This window comes from Numenius arquata, chromosome 7 (assembly GCF_964106895.1).
Source record: "Numenius arquata chromosome 7, bNumArq3.hap1.1, whole genome shotgun sequence".
NCBI lineage: Eukaryota > Metazoa > Chordata > Aves > Charadriiformes > Scolopacidae > Numenius > Numenius arquata.
The window spans coordinates 23,149,066-23,173,349 of NC_133582.1; the positions used below are offsets into that span (position 1 = coordinate 23,149,066).

Here is a 24,284-nt window from a genome sequence, read left to right on the forward strand (position 1 = left end):
TCATTTTTAGATGATGTTTAGTTACACTCTTGATGTTTAGGTGACTGTTGTGGTTTAACCCCAGCCAGCAGCTAGAACCATGTAACCGCTCGTTCACTCCCCCTGGTTGCGATGGGGGAGAGAATCGGAAGAGTAAAAGCGAGGAAAAATGTGTAGGTTGAGATAAAGACAGTTTAATAGAGCAAAAGCTGTGCATGCAAGCAAAGCAAAACAAGGGGCCTGGAGCATCTTTCTTACGAGGAAAGGCTAAGGGACTTGGGTCTTTTTAGTTTGGAGAAGAGAAGGCTGAGGAGGGATCTGATGAACACATATAAATACTTAAAGGGTGGGTGTCAAGAGGAAGAGGCCAGTCTTTTTTCAGTGGTGCCCAGTGACAGGACAAGAGGAAACGGGCACAAACTTGAACATAAGAAGTTCCATCTAAACATGAGAAGGAACTTCTTCACTTGAGGATGGCAGAGCACTGGAGCAGGCTGCCCAGAGAGGTGGTGAAGTCTCTGTCTCTGGAGATGTTCAAAACCCACCTGGAAAAGTTCCTGTGTAACCTGCTCTAGGAGGATCTGCATTGGCAGGGGGCTTGGACTAGATGATCTTCAGAGGTCCCTTCCAACCCCATATCATTCTGTGATTCCTACCAGCAGGCAGGTGCTCACCCATCTCCAGGAAAACAGGGCTCCATCGTGTGTAATACTTACTGGCGAAGACATATATCATCACTTCTGAACGTCCTCGGCCCCTTCCTTCCTCTTCCCTCAGCTTTATGTACTGAGCATGACATCACATGGCATGGAATATCCCTTTGGGCAGTTGGGGTCAGCTGTCCCAGCTGTGTCCTCTCCCAACTTCTTGCGCCCTCCCAGCCTGCCCGCTGGCGGGGTGGTGTGAGGAGCAATAAAGGCCTTGACTGCTTAGCTGCTAGCAAAAAAAGTTAACTCCATCCCAACTGAAACGATGACAGTGACACAGTGATAAATGTTACATTAAAATGTTGTCCGGGCAACTCTTAATTCTTTTTACTTATAGGCTCCACCATGGTTACCAAATTCGTACAGCTGGGTAAATCTGGTATAATACTGTTGAATCTTGGGCTTTTCCTTTTTCTCTGATCATGGGGAGCAGCCCTTGGAGTCAGGGTTTGTGGGAGCATGGGTATTACTGAGATATGCAGAGTTTGCCCCTTAGAGCAATTTGAGTTAGTTTATAGAAAATCAAAATGAAACAGAGATATCAAGAATGTTCGCTGCCTGTCATAAGAGCGGGTAACAATTCCCTTTGTGGGGAATACGGAAACCAAATCCTCATGCTCATCTCCAGTATCAAATGCCAGCTTGGTGCTCTGATCAGTGAAGTTAATCCTTCATATTATCCTTGTATCATTTACTAAAGGAAGTACTTCATTCAAACCAGAAAAAGCCCATGGCCTTTTAATAACCTCCTTGTAGCCATCACACGTATTCTGCAACTGTAGCGCTTTTTGTGCTGTGCTATACAGTGTAAATTGTTCTGTCTGTGGAACCAGGCCTCTGGTCATGATATAACAAATGCTCTCAGCAAAACTCAGCCAACTATGTCAGGTGCCCCTGCAAGCATTCCCTTAACAAAGAGTGAAAATGAAATTTGGGAATATTGGGAGTCATTGGTGTGCAAGGACTTTATCCACAGACCTGCTTGAAACAAGCAGGTGTGAGAACAGTAAAAAACTGTGAAAAAAAACATCAACTCACTACCACTTTACAGCTTATGAAGTGGTTTAGAGATGTGTTAAATGCCTTTTTTTCTTCTGCCTGTTTGTAACAGTGGGACAAAAAACCAACCCACCCCCCAAACAAACAAACGAAGAACACCAAAAACCAAAACAACCCCCCCAAAACAAAGCATTCAATTCCCATTTTTGTAGCTCCATTTGCTGCCCAAGTGCTTTGGTCTACCAAATTCTGTTTGTCTGATGAGAAATGATGGAACTTGCCACTCCGCTGGAAGAGTTCAGTTCCTGCCAGCCCTGGATCCTGAGTACTTGAGAAAAGGTTATCTCAGCTGTCTGAGAAAATGCCATTTTCCTTGGAAAGTGTGGGTTGGCCCGGCTGTGCTGGCGGCTGTCAGCAGAGAGGCAGGTAGCATTGAGCGGCTGCTCTGCCTGATAATTCTGCTGTTGTTGTGGAGCTTCATTGAAATGTGTTTATGCTACAGGAAAGTCAAGCTTATAATTTTCCTGAGCTCCTGGCACAATTCCAGGAAGAAGTTGTTTTGTGTGTCAACCGTTTCTGGAGTCCGTATGTCGTAATTGCTGCTATTAGAAGAATGGGAGGAAAGGAGATTCCTTTTACTCTCCAATCCCATGCTTTGAGATTTTTCTGTTAGTCTTCATTAAGACTGGAAGTTTCTGTTGAGCTTGTGAGCAGCAGCCTTTTGTGAAACCTTGCCTTCTCTAGGGCCAGTGGCACAAGCCCTGTGCAAAGCCTGTCCCTGACCCGTAAGCCCCAGTTTGTGCCTGAGAGGAGCTAAGGGCAGTTCTCTGGTAAAATCTGGTGGAGGCCAGATAGTTGTTACCATCTGGGAAATACCAGTGGGTTGTCGGGAGTCATCTTCTGTGTAAGATTTCTCACTGTATTTAGGGACTTTGGTAACACTTAACTGCAGCATGACAAATCTTGGTGCTACGGTGCTTCTTCCCATACCCCCCATAGGAGCAGGTGGATGGAGGAAGCATCACGGGATGTCCTCCGGTGGTGCTGTGCAGGCTGGGGCAGACGGGTTTCCTTCTTGTGTGTGATGGGATGTAAATGAAGCAATGGAGGATAAGTGATACAGGATTTCTCCTGCTGTTTCCGTTGGTGAACGTGAAAGCAAGGTTATCCTAATGAATGGCAGGAAGTAATGCAGATGGATTGGAACTGGTTGTCAAACTTCACAAAAACCACAGAATTAGAGAATATAACCTCCTGCAATAATTTATTACTACAGATCTTATGTTTACGTCCTATGTCACATGAAAAATGTTGTTCATAAACCTAATTTTGGTCCAGTTGCTTTTCCATTTTTGCCAAAATTTTATGTAGACAAAAAGCCCACAGCCTTCTTTTGACCGTATCCACTTCCACCAGTGAAAAGGAAGCCGGGCATTCCTGGAATTATTCTCAAAATTCCTTTGTCTCTGCAGGGCAGGAAGCCAGACGGCATTGTTTTAATGGCATTTTTCTAGCGTTAAACCTCTGAGGCCGTCTATATTTCTCAATTTTCTTCAGAAATTTTAGGATGCTGTCTGCATTTTTTCACAGCAGCTACCCTGACAGCTCATTTATACACTTATTCTACCTTCTTTGCCCTCAGCGCTATAGTATCCAAGCTCCTCCCTGTGTAATAAAATAGTGGGTAGTCATGTTTTGTTGTTTATTTAACATGAATTGCAGGGGTTGTATGTATGTAATATAATCTGATTTGTAACTCCACCCCAACTGTTTTACTTGTAGTTTTCCTTCAGTTTGTGGTTACAGTCACGTATGCCTTTTATTGCCCAGAACTCTTGGAATAATTATGTCTTTTTGTCTTCATTCTAGAAGGTCTCAGGAGATTCAGTCCTAGTTTGCAGCTGCTGGGAGAGTAAAACCTCAGTATTCTTTATTTTTCTACAATTTATTATATTTCCCAACATTATTATATTTCAGTTTTAGTATTAGTGTTAATCAGAAAGATGTCTTAACTGTGACCGTGCCACACCACCTGCTCAGGAAATGCTCAGCTAAGGAGAAAAAAATATCTCTTCTGTCTTTTTGTCTGCTGAAGGAGCGAATTTTCAGTCATTGTAATCCTATGAAAAAAGCCTTCAGGCTGTGGCCAGAAAGAAATCCTACTAACTCTAAGGCAGGTAGTGAATAAAAAGACTCTCACCTCACACGTATGTGCACACAAAAACATGTGCGGTCTTGATTTTTGAAGCCTGTCTTCTTGTTCTGTGTGCATGGTGTAGCATAAGAGGGACCTGCTGCTGAATGGGGCAAGAACGGGGGCTCGCGCAGCCCCTCTCCTTGTGCTGTGGCAGAAGGGATGGTAATGAACTGCTCTGTGTAGAGCTCAGCATGAAGGACATGGCGGTTTCCAACAGCCTTTGTAACCAAAAGCTTTTCTCAATTATTTATATGTTTGGGGAGAGGAAATACGTAAATTGCTTTCCCATTAGTGAAGTAACCAGGAAATAAACAGAGGAGACCTTGTTTAAAATATTTGTTTTGTTCTGATGATGTAGATAAGCAGCTGTGAGAGCTCTCAAGTTCGACTGCTCTGTGAATCATTCTAAGCTTTGGCTGGATGTCGAAGCCTCTTGTACAACTGAACAAAGTACTATATCCCTGATTAAAGAAATGCAGAAGATTTAAAGACTTGCAGAATTATTGCAACTGTTTACCATTTTCAGGTTCTAGAGTACGCCCTGTATTTTACTGATCCTGTCCCTGTTGAGTTAAATGGTACTTGAAACATAAAAGGAGAAGGTGCAGGGGCAGCCAACAGCAGCGTGGCGTCGTTTCATGTGTTTCAGAGGGAGACGTGGATTCAGAAATGGCCTTACTGGGTGATTAATGGCAATGGTAGCAACAAAGCTGCGTGGGCAGTTCTGCAGAAGACTTAGTATCTTTTATTTAAGGCATCTTTGAGATACATTTGAATCGTTCTCCTAAATGTTTTGAAAGTGTAGTAAAGTGAAAGCCCTTCATTAACCTCCTTGATTAGGAAGATGATCACATCATATTAAAGCCCAAGGATTTGCTTCATTAATACCGGTCAAAAGTCACATCATTGGAGGGGCTGCCAGCGGGACAGGCGGTATAGCGTGTCACATCTGCTGTCCCCATGCAACCTATTTGGGGTCACTGGAGAAATCAGTTATGCTGACCAGGAAATGGGCAGCTGGTTATTGAACATGCTGACTTAGGAAATCTCAGCTGGTTTTGCTACGAAGGCATTGCAGATACACTGCTAGCAGAAAAGGAAAGAGAGCACAGGGGGGTTCAGCCACCGTTTGCTGGGTCTGGGAAGTATATCCTTATACAGTCATTAAGTTGATAGCTTTAAAGCAGATCAATGTGCTTTGTTACCTGTGTTTGAGACTACTTTTAAATTAGTATCTTAATCAGCGTCATGTTAATATAATAGCAGCATATTATAATTGCAGTGAAATAACTGTGAAAAGGGACTGAGAAACCAGAAAACTGTATTTATGTGGTACATTGGGTTTCCTCTGAAGTCCTGATAAAGCATAGGTTCCCATGTGTCATGCCTCTCACAAGTGCTATTGTTCTGAATCACTTAATGGTGTGTTTGTATTTGTATACTTTCACAAAACAAAATGCAGTCTTTGAATAGTTCTAAGGCCCAGCACCAGTGTAGGATACAGCCATAGAGATCTCAAGGAAGGCAGGAAAAGCAATGAGGCAGGGAAAAACATGGGCTTGGGCTAGAGAGAACCGTATGCCTGATCACGTGCATGGTGAAATGTGTAAAAGGTGCCTAAACCCTGTCCCTGGGAGAGCGTGTATGCTTAAAATGCAATGTGGCATGGTTCAGCATGCAGCACCAGAGTCCCCTTCGCCTGGCAGTCACTGCCCTGGATGTGGTTCTGAAGAAGCAATGACTGCTGAGAGTCTCACTGGATTAATTGCTTAATCTCAGCATCCTGTCAGGGTCAGAGCTCCAGAAATTAAGGAAATAAAGAGGTGAAGCTGGGGCAGAATCCTGCGTTAGGTTGGGTGCCTCGTCTGCTCTGGTACAGGCATCTCTGTGTCCCTGAGATCAAGTTTGTTTGATGTATCTAGGAGATGCAGGAGACAACTATAGAGTTTTTCAAAGTGCTGAAGTAGTTTGGTAAGGTGCTGATCTCAGCTGGAGCTGGATACTTAGACTAATTCCTGATCTCTGGAGGCTTTCCTCTCCCAGGGAATTTGTCTGGAGACATGGATGCTCTGGCTGAGGAGGAAGCAGCCCAGGCACGCAGGTTATGTGGCTTGACAGGCTATGGGAGATGGAGTACCTACAGATAGTGACATACTTGCATTGACAGATTTTGGCTTAAAATCCATGTCATTTGAATATTTATTTTTATAGTTCCTTCCACAATCGGCCCAAAAAAGTCTTCCAGAAAAAATGGAGGCTATAGAGACAGCCTTCTCCTTGTGTAGCTGCCAGCATGAAATGGATATTTTTCCTCAGAACTAGATTCTGTGCTGAGATTGCTGCTGACGTAATTTTACAAAATGGTCATCTTTTCTGCTTCAAATGTGACCAGTCTCGGTACGGACAGGGGGGCGTTGTTATATGATGGCTCTTTAATGGGCTGTGAAAAGCAAGAGGATGGTTTCAGACTAGAGGACACATTTAATCTTGCAACATCTTTTACTACATTGAATAGTCTCTTCTATGTCTTAATTGCTATGTGTAGAGAAATTAATCCCAATCCCCCTTTCGTCCTGATAATTTTGAATCTGCACTACGTTTGCTCACGTTAGCCTGTCTTCCTCTGGCAGTTCCCCAGCTTCTCCTCTTGCCTGATGATGGGAGTGCTCCTCATTGCTCATTCAGAGAAATGGGTCATTGTATAAATCTAGCTTCTCTTTCCTTCTGAGTCCGGCTGTTTTCATAGTTTTCCCTATATAGTGTTTCCCAGTAAATATCCATCCTGCAATAATACCCTTAGGATTTTGGGGAGCACATTCTCTCACTTCTTTTTAGGTGGACAGAGTGTCCTGGTGCTGCAGTGGTGACCTGCTGTGGCTGGTGTCTCCTGGTGATGCTCTGCCTCCAGGAGGGGATGCCGCACTGTTGGCAAGTGTTCATTGCTGCAGGGACCAGCCACTGAGACAGGTATCTCGGCCCCACAGGCAGCCTGCCCTGGGCCAGAGGATGCCTGTGGGCATGTGGAAATGCTGGATGTTTTGATGCCTTTGTTTGTAGAGGTGAGAGGTGTGGGTGCCCCCTTTGCCCTCTCCACTTAATGATGCAGTCCAGTCCTCCAGGAGGCAGGGACTGTGTGTAGCCGCAGGCTCTGTGATGCTGTCCCTTCAAGTGCTACCTGGCACGTGTTGTGACCAAGGCAGGGGCGTGCAGCAGGGGGACACACTGATGGACAGGTCTGAAAAACAAAATTAAATCTCACGCTTGTTAGAAAATATGATTCATTATTCCAGTATTAAATTGTATATTGGCAGAGCTTTTAACACAGCTAGTACGACATTCTTGGAAATGTATACAGCTCTGGCAATAAACCCAAATAATTTTTTTCCTTTTTCTTTTCCATTCTGTGGTTGAGAATTGAAATAAGGACTTGAAGCATCACAGAGATGCTTCATCAGTGCAGTTCATCACTATTTATCAAATGCATTTATCTTGTATCTGTATTTGAATAATGGTGTCCCTTATCGACACCTTATCATCCATAAAATACTGGGATATGTTTATTTCATAACCACAATATTATGAAAAGACTCTGAGGTTTTCTATTACAGATAAAGTGAAAGCTTTCTATAAATACGTTAAATTTCTTCTCTCCTTTATGGTATACAGGCTGTGTACTGACTTGGTTTTCTCAATGAAGGATCATAATGTTTCTGTTATGTGTGAGTGAGATGGACAGATGTAGGAGAATTTCTATTCTGTTGCTTGAGTGCTGATTGAGATCAAATGGCAGAACCGTTTAAAAATTCTCATATTTTTACTTTCACATTTAGTTGGGAAATGATGTAAGCAGTAAGAACATCTGGGATATTAGTCTCTTAATTTACCTAATTAATTCATGTAGCTTGATGTGTTTTGATATGTTTTGTGCAGAACTGATTGCCATTGTAATGTGGTATTCAGGACGTGTGTTTTAATTCTGAGTTTTAGGTTGTGTGAGCTGCAATGGCGACTCAATGTGAACGTTCTTTGTCTGCAGATACTTGCGGAGTGGTAATAAGAGCTGATCTAAATTTAGCATCTTGGCATTCGGCTTGCTTTTTCCTTCTTCCTTCTCCTCTCTGACATTGGTTAAGGAATTGATTTCTTCATTTGGTTGAGACAGTTACTATCCCTCCTGTGTTTGCTAAATGTAAATGCTACTCTTTTTGTCCAGCATGCTGCATTCTGAAAACCTTTCTGCAGTCTGGATTGCTGTATCGCAGGAATGGTTTAGAACACTTAAAAGTAAGGGAAACCACAAAAAGTTTGGTGGAAAAACAAACAAATGAAAGGGGGGGGTGGGGGGGTGGCTGTGTAATGCAGTTAAGAAGTTTGCCGAACAGTGTTGTAAGTGGTTGGTTGCATTTTTCCTAATCTTTGACATGTCAGGTGTAAATTTGTACATCTAAGTTTAAGAGTGAACGTAAAAGACTCCTGACCCTCTCAACAGCTTTTCCTGTACCCCTGGGACAGCAAAGTCTCACAGATAGTAGCTGTATTAAATCTGACTGTTTTCTTCGGTTATTATTATGTGATACTTCTCCCCTGAAGCCTGGGTGTGCCGGCGTTGTTCTGCACATGGGAGATGCTGTTGCCATGCTGGCTCCCTGGCAGGGCTTATGCAAGGCTTTGTGCTGCTGTCTGCACACCGCAGCTCACTGCGGGATGCTTCTGTGTCAGGAAACGGAGCGACAGCAGGACTGCAACTGAGCCTAGGAACTAAAAACAGAGCATGAGAGAGTACTCTTACTGCCCCTCTTGCTTTTGTGGCGCTGCCTGCTGCCCAAATACCTCTTGAAGCTGCAAATGGATGGTTGTCCAGGTTCTCCCAGGTGAGACTATCTCACTGGAGGCCTCTGTGAGCTGGGAGAGATGCATGGGGTCAGGAAAGGATGACTCCCTGACACAACTGCTGCGTGCCGTGGTCTGCAGCCTATAGACAGTGGGACACAGTCTGCTGCCAAACACTTGCAGTCTGTGGTGACCAATTTAGTTAATGGTGTAGGCAGCTACAGGATCCTTTCCAGCCTTTGCCTCTCCATCCAAACTTGCCCCTACATAAACTCGGAATTTGAACTCTTGGTTTCACTCACACAAGAAGATGCCTTAGCAAGGAGGAGGTGTGTGAGTTGGTTGTTCCTCCACATATGCACATGGCTATCGATCTTTGTTTTGAGTTTTGGCATCTATCTTGTAGTTGCAGCAGGAAAAAGTGTATGTGCTGTTGTTCAGTGCCTTACGTGATGTGAAAGCTTCTATTTCTGATCTCTTAGGAGCATCATTTGAATTTGGTTTTGAGTTACACAAATAGTACCCCATGAAAAAGTTTATAGGTTGGATAACTGCCTCCTAACAAGGCAGTAGATGACCATAAAAATGATTCACAGGTTTGATCTGATTCAGAATTCCCATAGATGCAGTTTTCAATTTTGGCCTACATTGCAGTCTTGCAAGTGGAAGCCAATATAATTATTACCTAGAATTTGCTGTACCAATACTAAAATTCTCAACAAAACTAACTTTTCCACACTAAGTTTCTTCAACATCTGATGATTGGAGCCTATGAAATGCAATTCTTCGTGATAAGAAAGGTAGCTGTGAGCATCTGTGGGAAGTTGCAGGGATGAGGATGGACTTCTAGTGGATTTATTGGCACTGCAGTTGGTTTAAACCCCTGGTTACTTGACACGAGTAGAGCAGAACTGGGAGAAGCTCGAGGTGTCTCTGTGGATACATGGGATCATGAAGGTGTGCGTGGTTTCATACTGGGCCATCTGTTTGCAGGGGACCCAGGGCCTTTTCAGCAAGGGACCACTAAACAGATGCAAATCAGTGTGATCAGGAGGCACTGGTGTAAGGTCATAATGTCTTTTTGTAGATTTCTTTCTATGTACCAGTAGTGAAGCTCTCCCTTATGAGGAGACTCTCCCTCTGAGACAGCCCTCATCTACAATCCTTCTCTATTCTCAGGCTTGCCTTTTCTAGTCTTTCATTTGATTTTTCAGAGGAGCCCACTGAACACCCCTCCTCTCCTTCTGCTGGGCTTCCAGTCTGGGGGCATGTGCCTGTAGTTTGGGGACACTCCTAATGAGCAAACGAGAGTGTGATGGCACAGGGACAAACCCAAGCAGTTAAGTAAGTGGAGTCGATAAGGATTTTACCAATCATGAAACACACAAAATCAATACCAGAACAAGTTAGCAGCCAGTGGGAAAGGTTTTAGCAATAGCATAATGGATTTGATTTTCTCAGTTTTCATCAATAAGGTGGCAAATGCATTTAGCACAGGCTGAAGTGGAGCTAACAGGATATCAAGCAGGCTAGCAAGAAAAGCTTTGCTGTTGTCACCTCTAGCACCAAAAAACCCAAACAAACCAAGGTTAGTGTTACAGCAGACCATTAGCGTGACAGTGTTATCTAGCTGTTAGTGAGAGTGTTACAGATACTTTCAGAGAAACAGGAAACAAAACCTTACCTTGTCTGACATCTGGTATCATTTTTAGGTTCTCCTGTAGTCATAATCCTCTTTCTCAATGAGAGTTTTTTAAACTTTTTAAGATTTGTTTGGAGTTTTTTTCTAGATTAATTCAACTGGAAATTTTGTTGCACCCCAAAGCTAAACATGCAACAAAACCTCCAACAAATGCCTACCTAAATCACTAAAGTTCTGAAGTGGAAGCTAAGCCTATATTTTTAGTAGGTTGTGTCACAGGCAGCAATTGGGTGGCCTCGAGCATTCCTTGGGTGACCTCAGCAAGAGTGGAACCCCTGGTATTGCCGCAGCAGAGCGATGCCTGCCTCTCGCCCCAGGGAAGCATGTGCACAGCTGCCTGCGCAGCCCAGACCCACTTGCTACAACTGCATAATCTACAGCATCAAAGTGGCACTTAAATCGAGACAAATGCAAACACATTGGCAATCGGAGTCAGACAGCATCAATGAATCATTAAAGGCACGGCTAGAGCTGCCTCAAGGCACTGAGAAGTGTTTTTTCTTGTAATAAATAGATAGTTCGTGATTAAAAGCTGCTACAACTGAGAAAACACCATTTTTATATGAAATCTGTGTAAAAGCATCTGATTACAGAGATAACGTAGTTAGCGCATGTCTGTGTGTGTTGTGTGCTGAAAAGGGGAAACATGGCACGTGTTGCCTGAGAAATAAAGCTAATTGGCAGGGGTAACGTTGCATTCCGGGTGTTTGAATTACCATATGTAAGTTTTTCCCTTTGCTAGGATTCAGTTTTGAAATGCTCAGTGAACTAGCTAAGCTTAGTTAATTATATTTTTAATTACAGGGAGAAGTCAAGAAGTGCTGGATCCTTAATCACAAGAAATCTCAGCTTGGGGTGGGAGAATTTCAGACAACAGCAATATTGAGAAATGCAAAACCTATCGTAATGCTAATGCTGCGGTGCTCACTGTCCCAAAACTTTCTGAGAATGTGTGCCTTAGTGGTAAATAGCTCCTAAACATTCTGGTGAGCTTAATAAAATTTTGCCTTAGGCAAACGTCTTTCTGTCTACATGATAGCACTAATCCTAATGTCGCTGCGTTACAGGGGAATTCGGCTGCACTTTAATAAGATGTTCTCCAGCACTTATTCAACAAGAGCGTTATGTAAGATGTGCACCCATAATAGAAAATCACAGAAGACAGGGCTAAAAATGACCTTCGGAGGTCATCTAATCCTGCCACTGGGAGGCTGGATGCTGCCAGTGTAAACACTGAGTAGCTTCCCCAATTTAGAGATGCAGGTGGTGTAAATTTGCGTTAGTGTAAATCCAGCAGTGTGATTTTTTTTTTCTTATATTCAACCAAGGTAGCTGAAAGGGGATGGATTGCAGTAATAACATGTTTTAGTCATGAATATTAATATTGAAGTAATTAAATCAGATGGCTAGGAATTATAGGACAGGGAGATACTTTGCGTGTCATTGAATCTGCTCCCCAGTTCGCATAGAAACCCTTTCATAAACGTATGGAGCTGTCAGTTAATTACAGGAGGGTTTAAAATAGCCCTTGCACAGCCTTGTTTTTCATCTTCAATTTATTGAAAGATTATTAAGTTTTCATTGCGGGGTGCTGGGTGTGGATTTGAATGACTAAAATCTGATTTGATGTGCAGTTATTACATTCCTGCCAACACAGTGCAGGAAGAGCAGTATAACAAATGGCTTTCCCTGTTGAAGTTGAATATACCTTAACTGAACCTTCATTGCCATACATCAAAGTATCGCTACACATAACATGCTAAATTCTTTGCTGAGGTAAACTGCTGGCAGTTTCCCTCATTTATACCCTAAGCATTTAAAATATACATAGTGGGATGTGACAGCTCTCCAGATTCTGGTGACCTCCTTTAGGAACGTGAATACCAAACAGAGCTGAGCCCATGGAAGCAGAAAATGTCGATGTTAACGGAACCGAGGTGATGTTTGCATTATGATAAAATTGTGTTTTTCCGTTTTCTGGCCATGAGGATGTAAGGACCAGCTGCTGCTGCTTCAGAGCAGCCTTCTATCCAGCATAGCATCTTCTCTTTGTGCTGGCCATAAATTAATGGCTAGGAATCCAGGCAAACAGTATTAATCTTTTCTCCTAATGCCTCCAGCCTTCTAAGTATTTTCAGCTTGGAGGATTTTGCTCTACTTCCTCTGGAATGTCTGCTTTGCCTATCCACTGTATTACCAGTTTTCTCCAAAGTTAAAAGATTCTATACATTTTTTTTAACTTCCATGAAGCAAGTAGCATCTTCTGAGTTGATGAGTTTATCCTTTAAAAATAGTCAAAAGGAGGTCCATGGAATCGCCATGCTCAGTTTTTGCAGATAGCCACTATAATTTGGAATTAGTAATTTTTTTCAAAATGAAGAAAAAATGGGATTTTAGTTGTTGTGTTAAAGCACTTCTTGTGTTTATATCAGTACTAGAGGTGTTGCGTCTCCTACTCTTTCTTTACTTCAAATACTCCTCTGATCTTTAGATAAAATCCCTTCCACCTGCTGTATTGTGCTTATTACTCAAGCTCATTTGAACAAATCGAAGTGTAGGTTGAACCCTTGGTGTTTTGCTTTCTCTGGAGTTCTGATTTGAGTTTGACATAACCCCAAAATATCTACTAGCTTCAACAGTGTGGATGTCAAAAGAAAAAGACATCAGCTACATAAATATTGATTTCTCTAATAACATGTTAGAGTGACGGATGTAGAGAAGGGGTGGATTGTCACTGAATTTCCCTAAAAGCAAGATTTACTATTTCTCTAATAATTTGGAAAAAAATTTAGTTTCAGCCCTGGAACAAAGCACCACATGGTGATCACATTTTCAGTGATGCTAAGAGCACAGGAAGGTCAAGTAGGGAAGCTCATTTGGTAGGGATCCATTCCTGGAAATGGGAATTGTGTGAAATTGTTGCTCCTGTAGAAGTGCCCAGCCAGGGAAGATGGGAAGGAGTGGAAATAATGTAACCAAGAAGCCCACAGGTGATGGAACTGTTTGGTTACTGCAGTGTCATGATTCTGTGGTCAGATCTTTTTTAGATGTGAGCCCAAATTAATTGTTTGTCTCTTTTAATTTGAGTACGTGTTTGATCTCAACATAGTTAACAGTTTCTGAGCTATTACCTAGAATGTAGTAGTTGAGCTTTTATGGTGTTAATACAGATGCTGTTTTTCACTGGTTGTGTTCTCGGCAGAGGAAGCTCGGCAGATTTGTGTTTGGAAGTTTATCTATAAGCAGTTTACAATGCAAGTTTAAGATTCTGCAAATAAGGGAGGGCTTTTATGTGTACTTGCAGCTCTGTGAAAATGAGTAATGTGAGATAAATCTGTCTGGGGAAGGATAAACCACAAAAAGATTTTATGACTAATGACATCAGCTGGGGATCATCTTGTTTGCGCAGGTTATGTTTCAGAGCAGTGGTTGCCTGACACACTGTAGCATCTTATTAAATGCTTTATTATAAGACAACAGTAATGTTATGGAAGTGATGCTAAGCTTCTGTACTGCTTTCCCTTTGGGAGACATTTGTTTTCAGCTCAGATACTGAAGCTGAAGCATTACTATCATCAGTTCATTCTGCTTCAGTTTTAAATTGCTTAATTGTCTTGTGAAAATTTGCCTGGAATGACAATGGGAGTGGTATCAGGTAACTATTTTCTGGACGGCATTTTAAGATTTGCTCTTTATTTAGAGCTCTTTACTGGTTTCCAGGCTGATTAAGAATAGATGGATCATATAGGCCTTCCCATAAATACTTAGAAGATGCAAGTTTTTTTCTTTTCTTTTTTTTTTTTTTTTTTTTTCAGGTTTGATGGCAGCGTTTCACTTTGTGTATTTTCAATTCCTCTGTCTCTTATGCCCTTGACTGGCTTTTCTGCTCATTTTTTCCTCTAAGCTCATAGCATCACAGCATAAATATATTAACAGATACTGAAATATATATGCATCTAGTCTATGTGTCAAGAAGACTCACATAAATAAGGATTTGCTAGATGAAGCCTCTGGTAGGTGACCTAATTTTCAGTTTTGATCAGATTACAAAAGGAGATTTAAATAACTGTTTCACACTTTAGAAGGGTTAACAGGCATGGAGATTCCAGACCAAATCCTCAGCTGGTATGAACTGGCATTGGGAAGCTGTGAACTGACAGCAGAGTTGTGTGATTTGAAGCAGCAGAGATCTCAGCTCTGGACTCCCAACTCCCAAGTGAAGAAATAGAACTGAGAGGCAAACTTTGCCAAGAGCTATACACTACATGAAGAGCTAATAAATGGTAAAACTGAAAATTACACAACACCCAGGGTTAAAGAAAATCTGGAAGTGAGTTTGCATGAAGTGGGCAGGTGGGGCACAGCTGGGAAGTAGAACGAGCATGAAGCCTGAGCCCAAACTAACAGAGCAGTGGACTTGTAGACAGTGAATTTAGAAGTGGCCAGTGCCAAAGAAAGCACCTACTTCAATCCCTGCAAAAAGATGGCTCCACAGAAACCATCTTCTGTAGAAAACAGGAGGGAGAAGAGATGAGATGTGCTGGGAGCTATTGCCTATGCTAATGGCCACAATGGTGAGGGAGCTTCTGCGGCTCCTCCCAAAAGTGCTGCTGCTGGGAAGGAAGCTGATTTGATGGGAGGGACCCTGCCCTGTCGTATACAGTTAATTGAATAAGCTGTTCATCTTCTAAGTGCTCAACTGAGCTAGGCTTAGCAACTCTCCAGAGATGCACCCATCACTAGCTATGAAAATCCTTATGCAGCAGAGCGCGCAGAACCTCAGATTACCTCTTTCCCTTTTATTGTACAATGCTATTTTTAATCCAGTACCTTGCTGTGTATTAATCATTTTTGACAAATTACTTCATGTTGTGTAAATTCTTGTGCACTATCTGTGTGTGCATGTTTTAGCCTATTGCAGTCTCGTAAGAGCAGTAAGTGACACCTCATTTCCCATCACCTTTATTTTATGGGAAGGCTGGTATGGTGATTAGGGATCAGAAGAAACTGGTGCACAAATTCCTCTGTCAATTTAAACCAGTAAACAGCTCTGTTGTCAATGCAGCTTTGCAGGGCTGTCTCAGCTGACAGTACTGTCCCGATACCTATGGATTCCATGCCATTAATCATCAGAGAGATAATTTTACTAGTTACATGGTACAAATATGTTACTGGAATTGATGTTTCAGAGGAAGTTGGGTGGATCATTGAGTCAGAAGCACACGGTGAACTTCCATCTATATCCAAGGAGGTACAAGAGTCACAGCAGATTTCTGGACTGAGAAGATATCTTTTCTCTTACAATCAATGAGTGCTACTTTCTCAGGCATGTATTTCTCCTAGATACAGGACTTTAATAGCAGAAGTTCTGTCTGACTCAAGAAATGTGTGATAAGAAAGGTCTCAGATGCTTTTAGGGACGAATCATGGATCTCCTCTTACATTAAGTTCTTGGAACCAGAGCAGACTAGGAGTGTCTCATATTCTCCGTAATCTACCAAATTATTTTATGAAGGTCAGTGAGGTTACTTGTGAATAGAATGGGCAAGATTTTGCTCTTCAACTGAGCCCACACAGCAAAGCAGAGCTGTCCTAATAGGACACTGCCCTGGCCTGCGTGGGATGAGGAGTAGGTGCTGTGAACAGCACTGCACCCAGGGCTGTTGTGCTGTCAACCAGGCTCCAGACCATCTCAGGGCCCTAGGGACACACATCTGCTTTCTAGCACAGGCTCGAGCTGGGACAACGTGTCTGGTCCCTGGCTGAGGCTTCAGCCTCCGTGCTGGCAAGCTGCTGGCTTCCCCACAGGCGAGGTGACGGCTTGAGGGGGTAGAGGCTGTGTGTGCCACCAGAACTCTGCCGGACTGTGTGGAGGGGCCACTCTGACTGTGTCTTCCTGGGCTTTTCAGTGGTGACTTGGTGGAATAAAGCATTACTCTTGTGGAGTAGTTCCAAAATACAGCTTTGGGGATTGGTTGGAAGAACTCAAGTCTTTGCTGCCTTTCTGTAAGATACCTTGTGTCTGAGAAGAGACCACCTTTAAGCGCAGCAGTTTATAATCACAAGCAACAAGGGATTGGATTTATTCTAGTATCAATGCTTTTTGCACTGCCCTTGTGAAGAGCAGAGCTGAATGTTTAATGGACGTTTGAGAGAGGCAATCTGCTGTGAGTACGAGTCAGAATGGGGCACAGGCTCTGACACTAGTAAACACAAGCAGATCTCAGTGGATAATATGAGTTTTTTTCTTTTTGATTTTTAGAATCAACCTTGTCCTATGTTAGGCAGCTGGAGGCAAGAGTAAGACAGCTGGAGGAGGAAAATCGCATGCTGCCCCAGGTGGGTGACTTCTGTTGGTGGGAACAGTAGCCGGCAGCTAGACAGCAACGCTCGAGTCTTCGTGCTTGAGATAAAACCAGTATTACTTGTCGTTTGACATTACTGCATTTGAACACTCAGGCTGATCATTTGGGTAATCAAGGGCACTCACAGCTGTTATTCATCTTGCTTGTGATTGAGTGGGATATTTACTTAAGACCATGACAATGCTTTCATTAATTTTTCTCCTTTGCAGGTGTTGATACTTTGCTAAGAAAATTTCACTGGAAGCCACTACTTATAGTTAATTAATTTAGGAGTTGAAAATCACATTGAACTGACCCTTTACATTCTGGTTTTATTCCAAGAGCTTCTTGTTATTAAAATACCAAGTACTTTTTATAGTTAAGGAAAATATTTTGCTTTAAAAATGAAAATGTTTTAAGTAATAATAATTGGTTTATATTATTTTTAATTTTGAGGAATATATTAGATACGTAAATGCAAGACTGAAATTAAATTGAATAAATAAGCAAATATGAAGTTGAAAGTTTTCCCAATATGTTTTTAAGGATGAAAAATTCTGAAAGTCATTAAGAATGAGAGACACTTGTATTTTTTATATATACACATGCGAACCAGAGTGTATTCGTATTATATTTCGTTAAGTAATTCTTAGGAAAATCCATAAAGTCTGCAAATGAAGTTGCCCACTGGAAGAAAAAAGAAGTTGCATTTTGTTTAAATCAAACACTTGTTTAAATGAAGATACTAGTCTGAAGAAGAAAACAGCTTTTTATTGAATGTAGTACTGTTATTTGAATGTAAAATCTAAGGTAGCAGTGAAATGTCGTAAGAAGTAAACTCCACTGGCTCTGATGTATTCATTGGTATGAGCCAAGATGAGCTCAAAGATCTCAGCCTCAGGCTAACAATTTCCTTTCTTAAGGCAGATTTTATGTAAAGTGTGGTGTTTTTTTTTCTTCACCTGTAAAATGACAGTTGGAAGGGCCTCTATAGCTCTTGCTTAGCTCTTGACTTGCTAGGTGACACAGCAATTTATGTAACTTGTCTGTACTCTAATTTGCTAATCTAGAAAAGAAGGATGGCAAGAATGATTACATGTCTGTCCATTAGCATGTGTTCAGTCTTCAATAGGAAAGACAAAGGTTGATCTTCAGTGATAAAGAATATTATTTTCTTGTCGAGAATGGTGTTCAGGGCAAATGTTAACAAACCTGTCTGAAAAATACTGTTGTGGTTTGTCTTGGGTCTGGAACAATACTGGGGGATAAATTGTGCAGAAGATTCTTTGTGGGCAAAATCTTTAGAAGTGGCCATATGTTTTATTTGTCTGGAGTTTGAGGTGCTCAGGTAAAGAGCCATGAAATGCATTACCAGATCTTGCCAAAGACTGGAACACCCACATTATGGGTGTTGAGTTCATCGAACATCTCTTAGATGGGGTGCCAAAACCAGAAAATAGTGCTTGTGAAAATAACACCTAAGCCTGTAGCTGTTGCAAAAGTAATTGAAACAAAATATGCTGATTGTGGAGTTTTGAAGGGGAAGAACTAGGTGACCAAGACTGCAAACTACTTTTTGTTTTTAAATACACAGGTCAGAGTGTCTTATGTTTGGTTTTATTGGCACAAGGATCTGTAGTAGAGTTCTGAAAAATCTGCTTATATCTCTGGATACTTTATTATAAGAAATAATGACTGACAAAGGTTCATGTTTCCTGGCATATCTTACCTGTCTTCCTGACAAAAGTCATTGTTTTGGGGAGAGGAAAGAAATGTAGACACCAAGTTTATTCTGCCTGTGCATTTGATTACCTCAGCATTACATTTACGTGAGTTTGTTTTGGGGGTTTGTTGTTCCTGTGAGTAACACCCTGAACGTGCTCTCAGCGGTGATCAGGCCCTCTCACAAAGACAAGGACGTGGGATGGAAATGCATAAGCTCCTGGCACTGGTTTGATTCCATTTAATAGGAGGAATGGGAGTTTGTTGGGTGTTAAGCCAAACCAAGTGCTTTTGACAAATCAGCTGAAAATATACGATGAGCTCCACATCTGATGAAGGTTTTTGGCACAGCTCTTACCCAGTTAGAGTGTTGGTCTTAAACATTTCACCAGTTGCTTCAGTAAGGGAGTGCCTTTTGCTTTTTGCACAGCACCTTGCTGACAGCTCACTGGAGCTCTGGGAGGGTTTGGGAATTGCAGGACTGCACTACTATAAGAGAGGTGAGGAGACACACTCGTGAGTGCGATGCCTCTACTAGGTCTTTGCTGAAGAGTCCTTGCCTTGCTTTCTGAGGCTTTTTTCTCTTCTCCTGCCCTGCTTTTCTTCTTTTTCCTTTCTGCTTTCAATATCCTTCTTTTCCCCCTTTTCTGCTTATGTGTCACTCATGAAAATGCACCCGCACACTTGTTGACAGCCTCTTCAAATAAATCACTCCTTTCATCTTTCACTTAGGTGTGGTTCTTTTCCAATTTCTTTTGCTTTGCTTGTGTCTCTCCATACCTTACTAGTTTTCTTTTCAAAACCCCACAGATCTCTAATGTAAAGGTTTTATTAATATTTAGTGGGAAGAACACTTCCAGAGAAAATGGTTTTAAGTGCTGCCATCACTGTTCAAATGGAATCTGAGTTTTAGTTCACTCTGCTGTACTGAAGGGCTTCTTTGTCAGGGGAAATGCAGAACCACCACTGAGTCAATATTTTAGTTTGATCAGATAATAGGAAAGGTATAAAAATGCACATATGCACCGAAGCCTGTTAATGTCTCTTCCTGTGCTGCACAGTTGTTCTGGTGGCAGATTATAGCATAGTAGTGGGTTTAAAAGGTATGAGAAGCCATAGATGGGTTGTTGGTTTACTGTGTTGGTGAGAGCTCTAATTAGCTGTTCTTTTTTGTTGTTGTTGTTTTTCCTTTTTTCATCCTCTCAAATAGCATATAACAAGATATGATCCAGACCCTTTCAGTTTCTGGCCACAAATAGGATTTTTGTGCAAGAAAGCAGATACTTTCCAAGATTTATGGTACGCAGCTGGGTCTTCTGTTGAGAATGCCAAACTGTGCCGGCTGCGCCCGAGACAAGGGATGTGCAGCTTGTGCTGGTGCTTCTCAAACACTTGTGTAGGTAAGGGTGCGTGGCAGCAGTGCGTAGAGGCAAAAGCATTTGAGCAAGAACATTTCTGTTTTGATGGATGGATTTCAGGCCAGAGTAGTTCCCCTGTGGGGCTGAGGCAGGAGAGCTCTCGGCAGCACGTGGGCTCTGGCAGTGCTGTCGCCTTCAACTGCCTCAAAATTTACATGAAAGTACAGCATCACTGTGGATTGAGTTTTACCGCTAACATTAAAAAACCCCAGCATGATAGTATGGCCAGTGCTTTAGCCAGAATATAGTGTCTGTGCATATTGTAATGAAGATACTCAGCGGTAATTAAGAAAATATGTAGGGACCAAACAATGGACTCGGATCCCAGTTACAGCTTCCTGGGCTGTGACAGATCTGTTATGTCAGCGAGTAACTTCAGGTAACTGAAAACAGGAGGGTCCTCCCAGACTTGATGTGGTGCATAACTGCTGTCCATGCCTTACGCTGGGAAGAGCGAGATCAAGATCTGGCATCCACATGTCAATTAACTGAAGATATCCCTGAATTTTCGTACGGGTATTTCAGGGCAGATAAGCTCAGCTGAAATGTTATGGAAATGCGGACATCTGTCATATAATGACAGTGAATGCATTTGCAAAAGATATTCTTGGCAAGCCACCCAGTTTAAATTGCTTCAGTTTTTATTTGTTTCATGGGAGGAGAGAGCAAGAGGCAGAGATGAGGAATTGTCAGACATTTACCCCTTCTAACTCTTTGTCCTCATAATTTAGCTTTACCTTTTAGTGAAGAGGAGAGGAAGTATTGCCAGGATGCTGCTTTCTAAGCAAACAAACTGCATGGGCCAGTGGAGCCGGAGGCTGGATGCAGGAAGCTCCTGGCTTCCACAACATGCAGCACCAAAGCCACAAGGCACTTGCGGTGCAGGGCTGAACCGCAGCCCTCTGCTCCCTCTCACCTGGGCTTTTCTGCCTCTATTTCCTCATTCTTTACTTTGCATGTCTTTTGGTCCTTTTCCATCTCTTTTTGTTGTTTTTCTTTCAGTTCCACTGTTGCTTCAGGCACTTTTTTTGGGTTTTGCATCCTTGCCAGCCTTTTCCAGTCCTGGTACATTTAAGTGTGAAATGGCAGGTATGACCCTTAGGCACACATTAGTTTATTTTTAAGCCCTTACAACACTTTGCATTTCCCTCTTTCTTCCCACTTCTGTTAGATTATCACATTTTATATCAACCCATTTCCAAATCTTTCAAAAACCCTTTTGCTGAGATTTGTGGCTTTTATTTTTCCTCTACACGGTATGGTTTTGGTTATAAATCTAATGAGAAGATGGGAACTGTTTGGTTAGTAGTTTCTTTTTTTGTAAAATCTGTGTCACTCAGTACAATAATGTTTGTCTCCTCCCTTCCAGAGCATGTAGAAGAATAGGGAATCCTTCAACTAAAATGTAATTAAAACCCATTGAACGAACCCATGTTAACCTAATGACGTCATCCAATATTTGCTGAAAGTAAATCAACAGCATCCACCCACCCTGTTCTTTCATGTGCTGTCATCCTCAGTTTAAATTAGTGGGTCATTAATGGAACAACTTCAGTTTACAACAGCTGAGGTTCTGACCAGTCTTTGTCTCAGCGTGTCCCAAGCACAGTGCTTCCATCTTGGTGCGCATGGGCAGGCTGAATGGCAAGAGCATGCAGGTTTGATGTTACTAAAATACAAATTCAAGAAAAACCTGGTGTACAAAAAGAGTTGCAGTTCAGAAGGAAGGACAGATTATTATTTTTCCAGAGTATTTTCCAAAAGTCTGGAATTACTTTGTAGTCGTGATTTTCTAATACAGTCCACTGATTTTTCCAGATTTTAAATAGCGGTGGTCTTTATACGTGTGGCCTCCGAGATTTGGAGGTGCTACAGTCTAGAGCATTTTTCTCATACAGGTTCATTAGCAAAAGAGGTTTATGAAGGACCAGGCACTTTCAGGTTGTTTCTGAAGGTGTGTAGCCAGCAACGGTTTTGGCCACTCAGAAATCTGAGTATACTTCAAATATGCAATGAGGATATGCGGATTTCGGCAGCAATATGCAGAAGTAGAGGTTTCTACTGAGTTCTTTGAGAACAGGAATTATGGTGAATAACTGCATTGTTTTAAAATTGTGTATTTTAATTGACAGGAATGTTCCCTAAAAAAATTGTTGCTGTTTTGTTTAGTGCATTATTAATCCAGCAGAGCAACATACTGCAGTTTATTGCTTTCTGGTTTTCTTTTCTCCTGCCTGTTTGAAACAAGCTGACAAATCCGGCCTGTGTTTTCTTTGAGCTAATGGGGAAACGGAGGGCTGGGGAAATCAGAAAAAAGCTTTGAAAATCAGGTAGCGATTGAACCGGTGTGGCAGTTACCCAGCAGGAAGGATACACTTCCCAGTAAACCACTTGCATCTGGGATAAAAGGCAGATGGAGAATGAGGTCTTGTGCATGTGCTGAGGTAGGTCTCCGATGGTAAGTGAACAGAGCAGTGCCCAGTGGACAGGAAAATTGTGTTCTCTCAGAAGGTTTAGTGAGGTGACTGCAAGTGTCCTCAGGGCAGAGATGGACTGTGTTTTTTCCTCCTCAGCTATCCCTGCGTGCCGTGGGGAAGTTGCGAGTCAGGCAGCAACCAGCAGGCTTCCTCCGGAGGGGCTGGCAGATAAACTGCTTTGCACTACAGTGGTTTTCATTCATGACTGTCCTTATCAACAGTATGGATTGAAAAAATGATGTTTTCTACTGGCTCAAGTAGAAAGGCTTATGATTAGTTCTCTCCCTCAAAGAGTATCCTGTTCTACACAGGGGTCTTTATTCTGACTGTGACCAGGGTACAGTGCAGGGTTTGCCTCTGGCGCTATGGGAGAATGGCCTGAGTATCCTTAACATTTTGCAGTCAATGTGAAGGAGATGCTAAATTTCCATTCATCTAATTTTTTGTTATGTGATATTATGGGGTTGAGTCAGATTTCCTGTGCTTTCTCTTCACTAGAGTCTCGTGTTGACATTAGATATTTTGTAGATTTACTTGCAACAGAAAATGGAACTGCACATTCAGTGATTTCAGGTCCCTCTGTTATGTTTGTGGCAAAATGTACAGGAGATATTACATGGTTTTTACCAGCTTCAGACAATGTGCTTTCTGCAGCGATATAGTCTGCACACAGTAGACGTTAGCCATGGAGGAGGTAACATGCAAACCATGCTTTAGCTTGGGCACAAGGGCTGGACGGGGGTGGTAGGGAACGTTAGCAGAGTGGGATGAGCAAAAAACCCAATTCTTTCTCAGACACTGGTGTTGTGCAGTACTGTTTATTCAAAATGACTCAAGAGACTTAAAGTTGATACAGATTTCAGTACTACGTAGCCACAACTTTGTCCCTTCTGTCTGATTTGGTTCCACTTCCACAACTTTGTTACTGGATAGTGAATGAAAAGATCTGTCCAAAATGTGGACGTGTAGGATGCCTATTTTGAGTGGTGGGATGCAAGTGCTGTGTGCGGAGCTAGAGAAGAGGAGGAAGGGACCAGGATTTCTTCTCCCATCCTCAAGGTCCTACTTAGGATCCAGTTGTAATCTGGGTTGGGCAGTGGCAGAGAAGGGACTCAGTGCAAGGAAACTCAGGTCAAGTTGTGTTGGAAGGCTAAACATTGTCATGCTCCCCGCTGGCAAGCAGCAGCTGCGATGATAGGTCTGAAACACTCGCTCTTCTAGTCTCCTAAGGCACCTTGTTTTCAGACACCGCCACTTTGGCAAAGTGCCTTTTCCTCTTGTTTTGCTTCACTGCCTCAGAAACTTGTAATGCAGTCAGTACTGCTGAAGTGTCTACAGGCTCACAGGACTTGCTGAGGAACAGGAGACCCATATTCAGGCTGGTCCCCTCCCCATCATCTGCTACAATAAGCATCCTCCAAAGAAGGCAGAAGCTGTACTGCCTCTGTGGAGTGGCATCACCTGAGATAAGTCCCTGAGCTGGAGGATGTGGCTCCAGGACTACAAAACCAGCCTTATTTTTTTCTAAGAAAAGCTTATATCTCTTATCAAAGACAGAAGGAAGAGGGAGAAGGATGTCCACAGGGCAAATACTAATTTTCAGTCTCCTACCAACATGTGTTGAGAATGCTGTTTGCTTAAAGCAGTGTGTCCACAACAAGTTTCTCACTCTTGTGAAGAGAGACAGAAATACACTGCATATGGCACAGAAGAGGCAGTGGAGGACAGCTGCCTGGAGGAAGGCCTGAACTCTGACAGGAGCACAATTTGCAGGAGTTCTGGATTTTCTCATATTCAAGGGGTTTAGATGTATGATCTACAGCTTCATCATACTAATTTTCCCAGCCTTTTAATATCAATATTTATATTTAACCATTCAAAACTGACCAAAATCTTTCCTGGCCCTGGA

The 24,284-nt window shown here is 42.3% G+C and overlaps 1 protein-coding gene across 2 annotated transcripts in view; it reads left to right on the forward strand.

The window, feature by feature from the left end:
• The window catches only part of CCDC85A (coiled-coil domain containing 85A), an 81,376-nt gene that overhangs the window by 47,314 nt on the left and 9,778 nt on the right, over positions 1-24,284 (forward strand). For both annotated transcript variants that reach the window (XM_074150567.1, XM_074150566.1), the window contains exon 3: positions 16,677-16,753. In XM_074150567.1, coding sequence (XP_074006668.1) covers positions 16,677-16,753 — 77 coding nt within the window. The remainder of the gene's footprint in view (positions 1-16,676; positions 16,754-24,284) is intronic.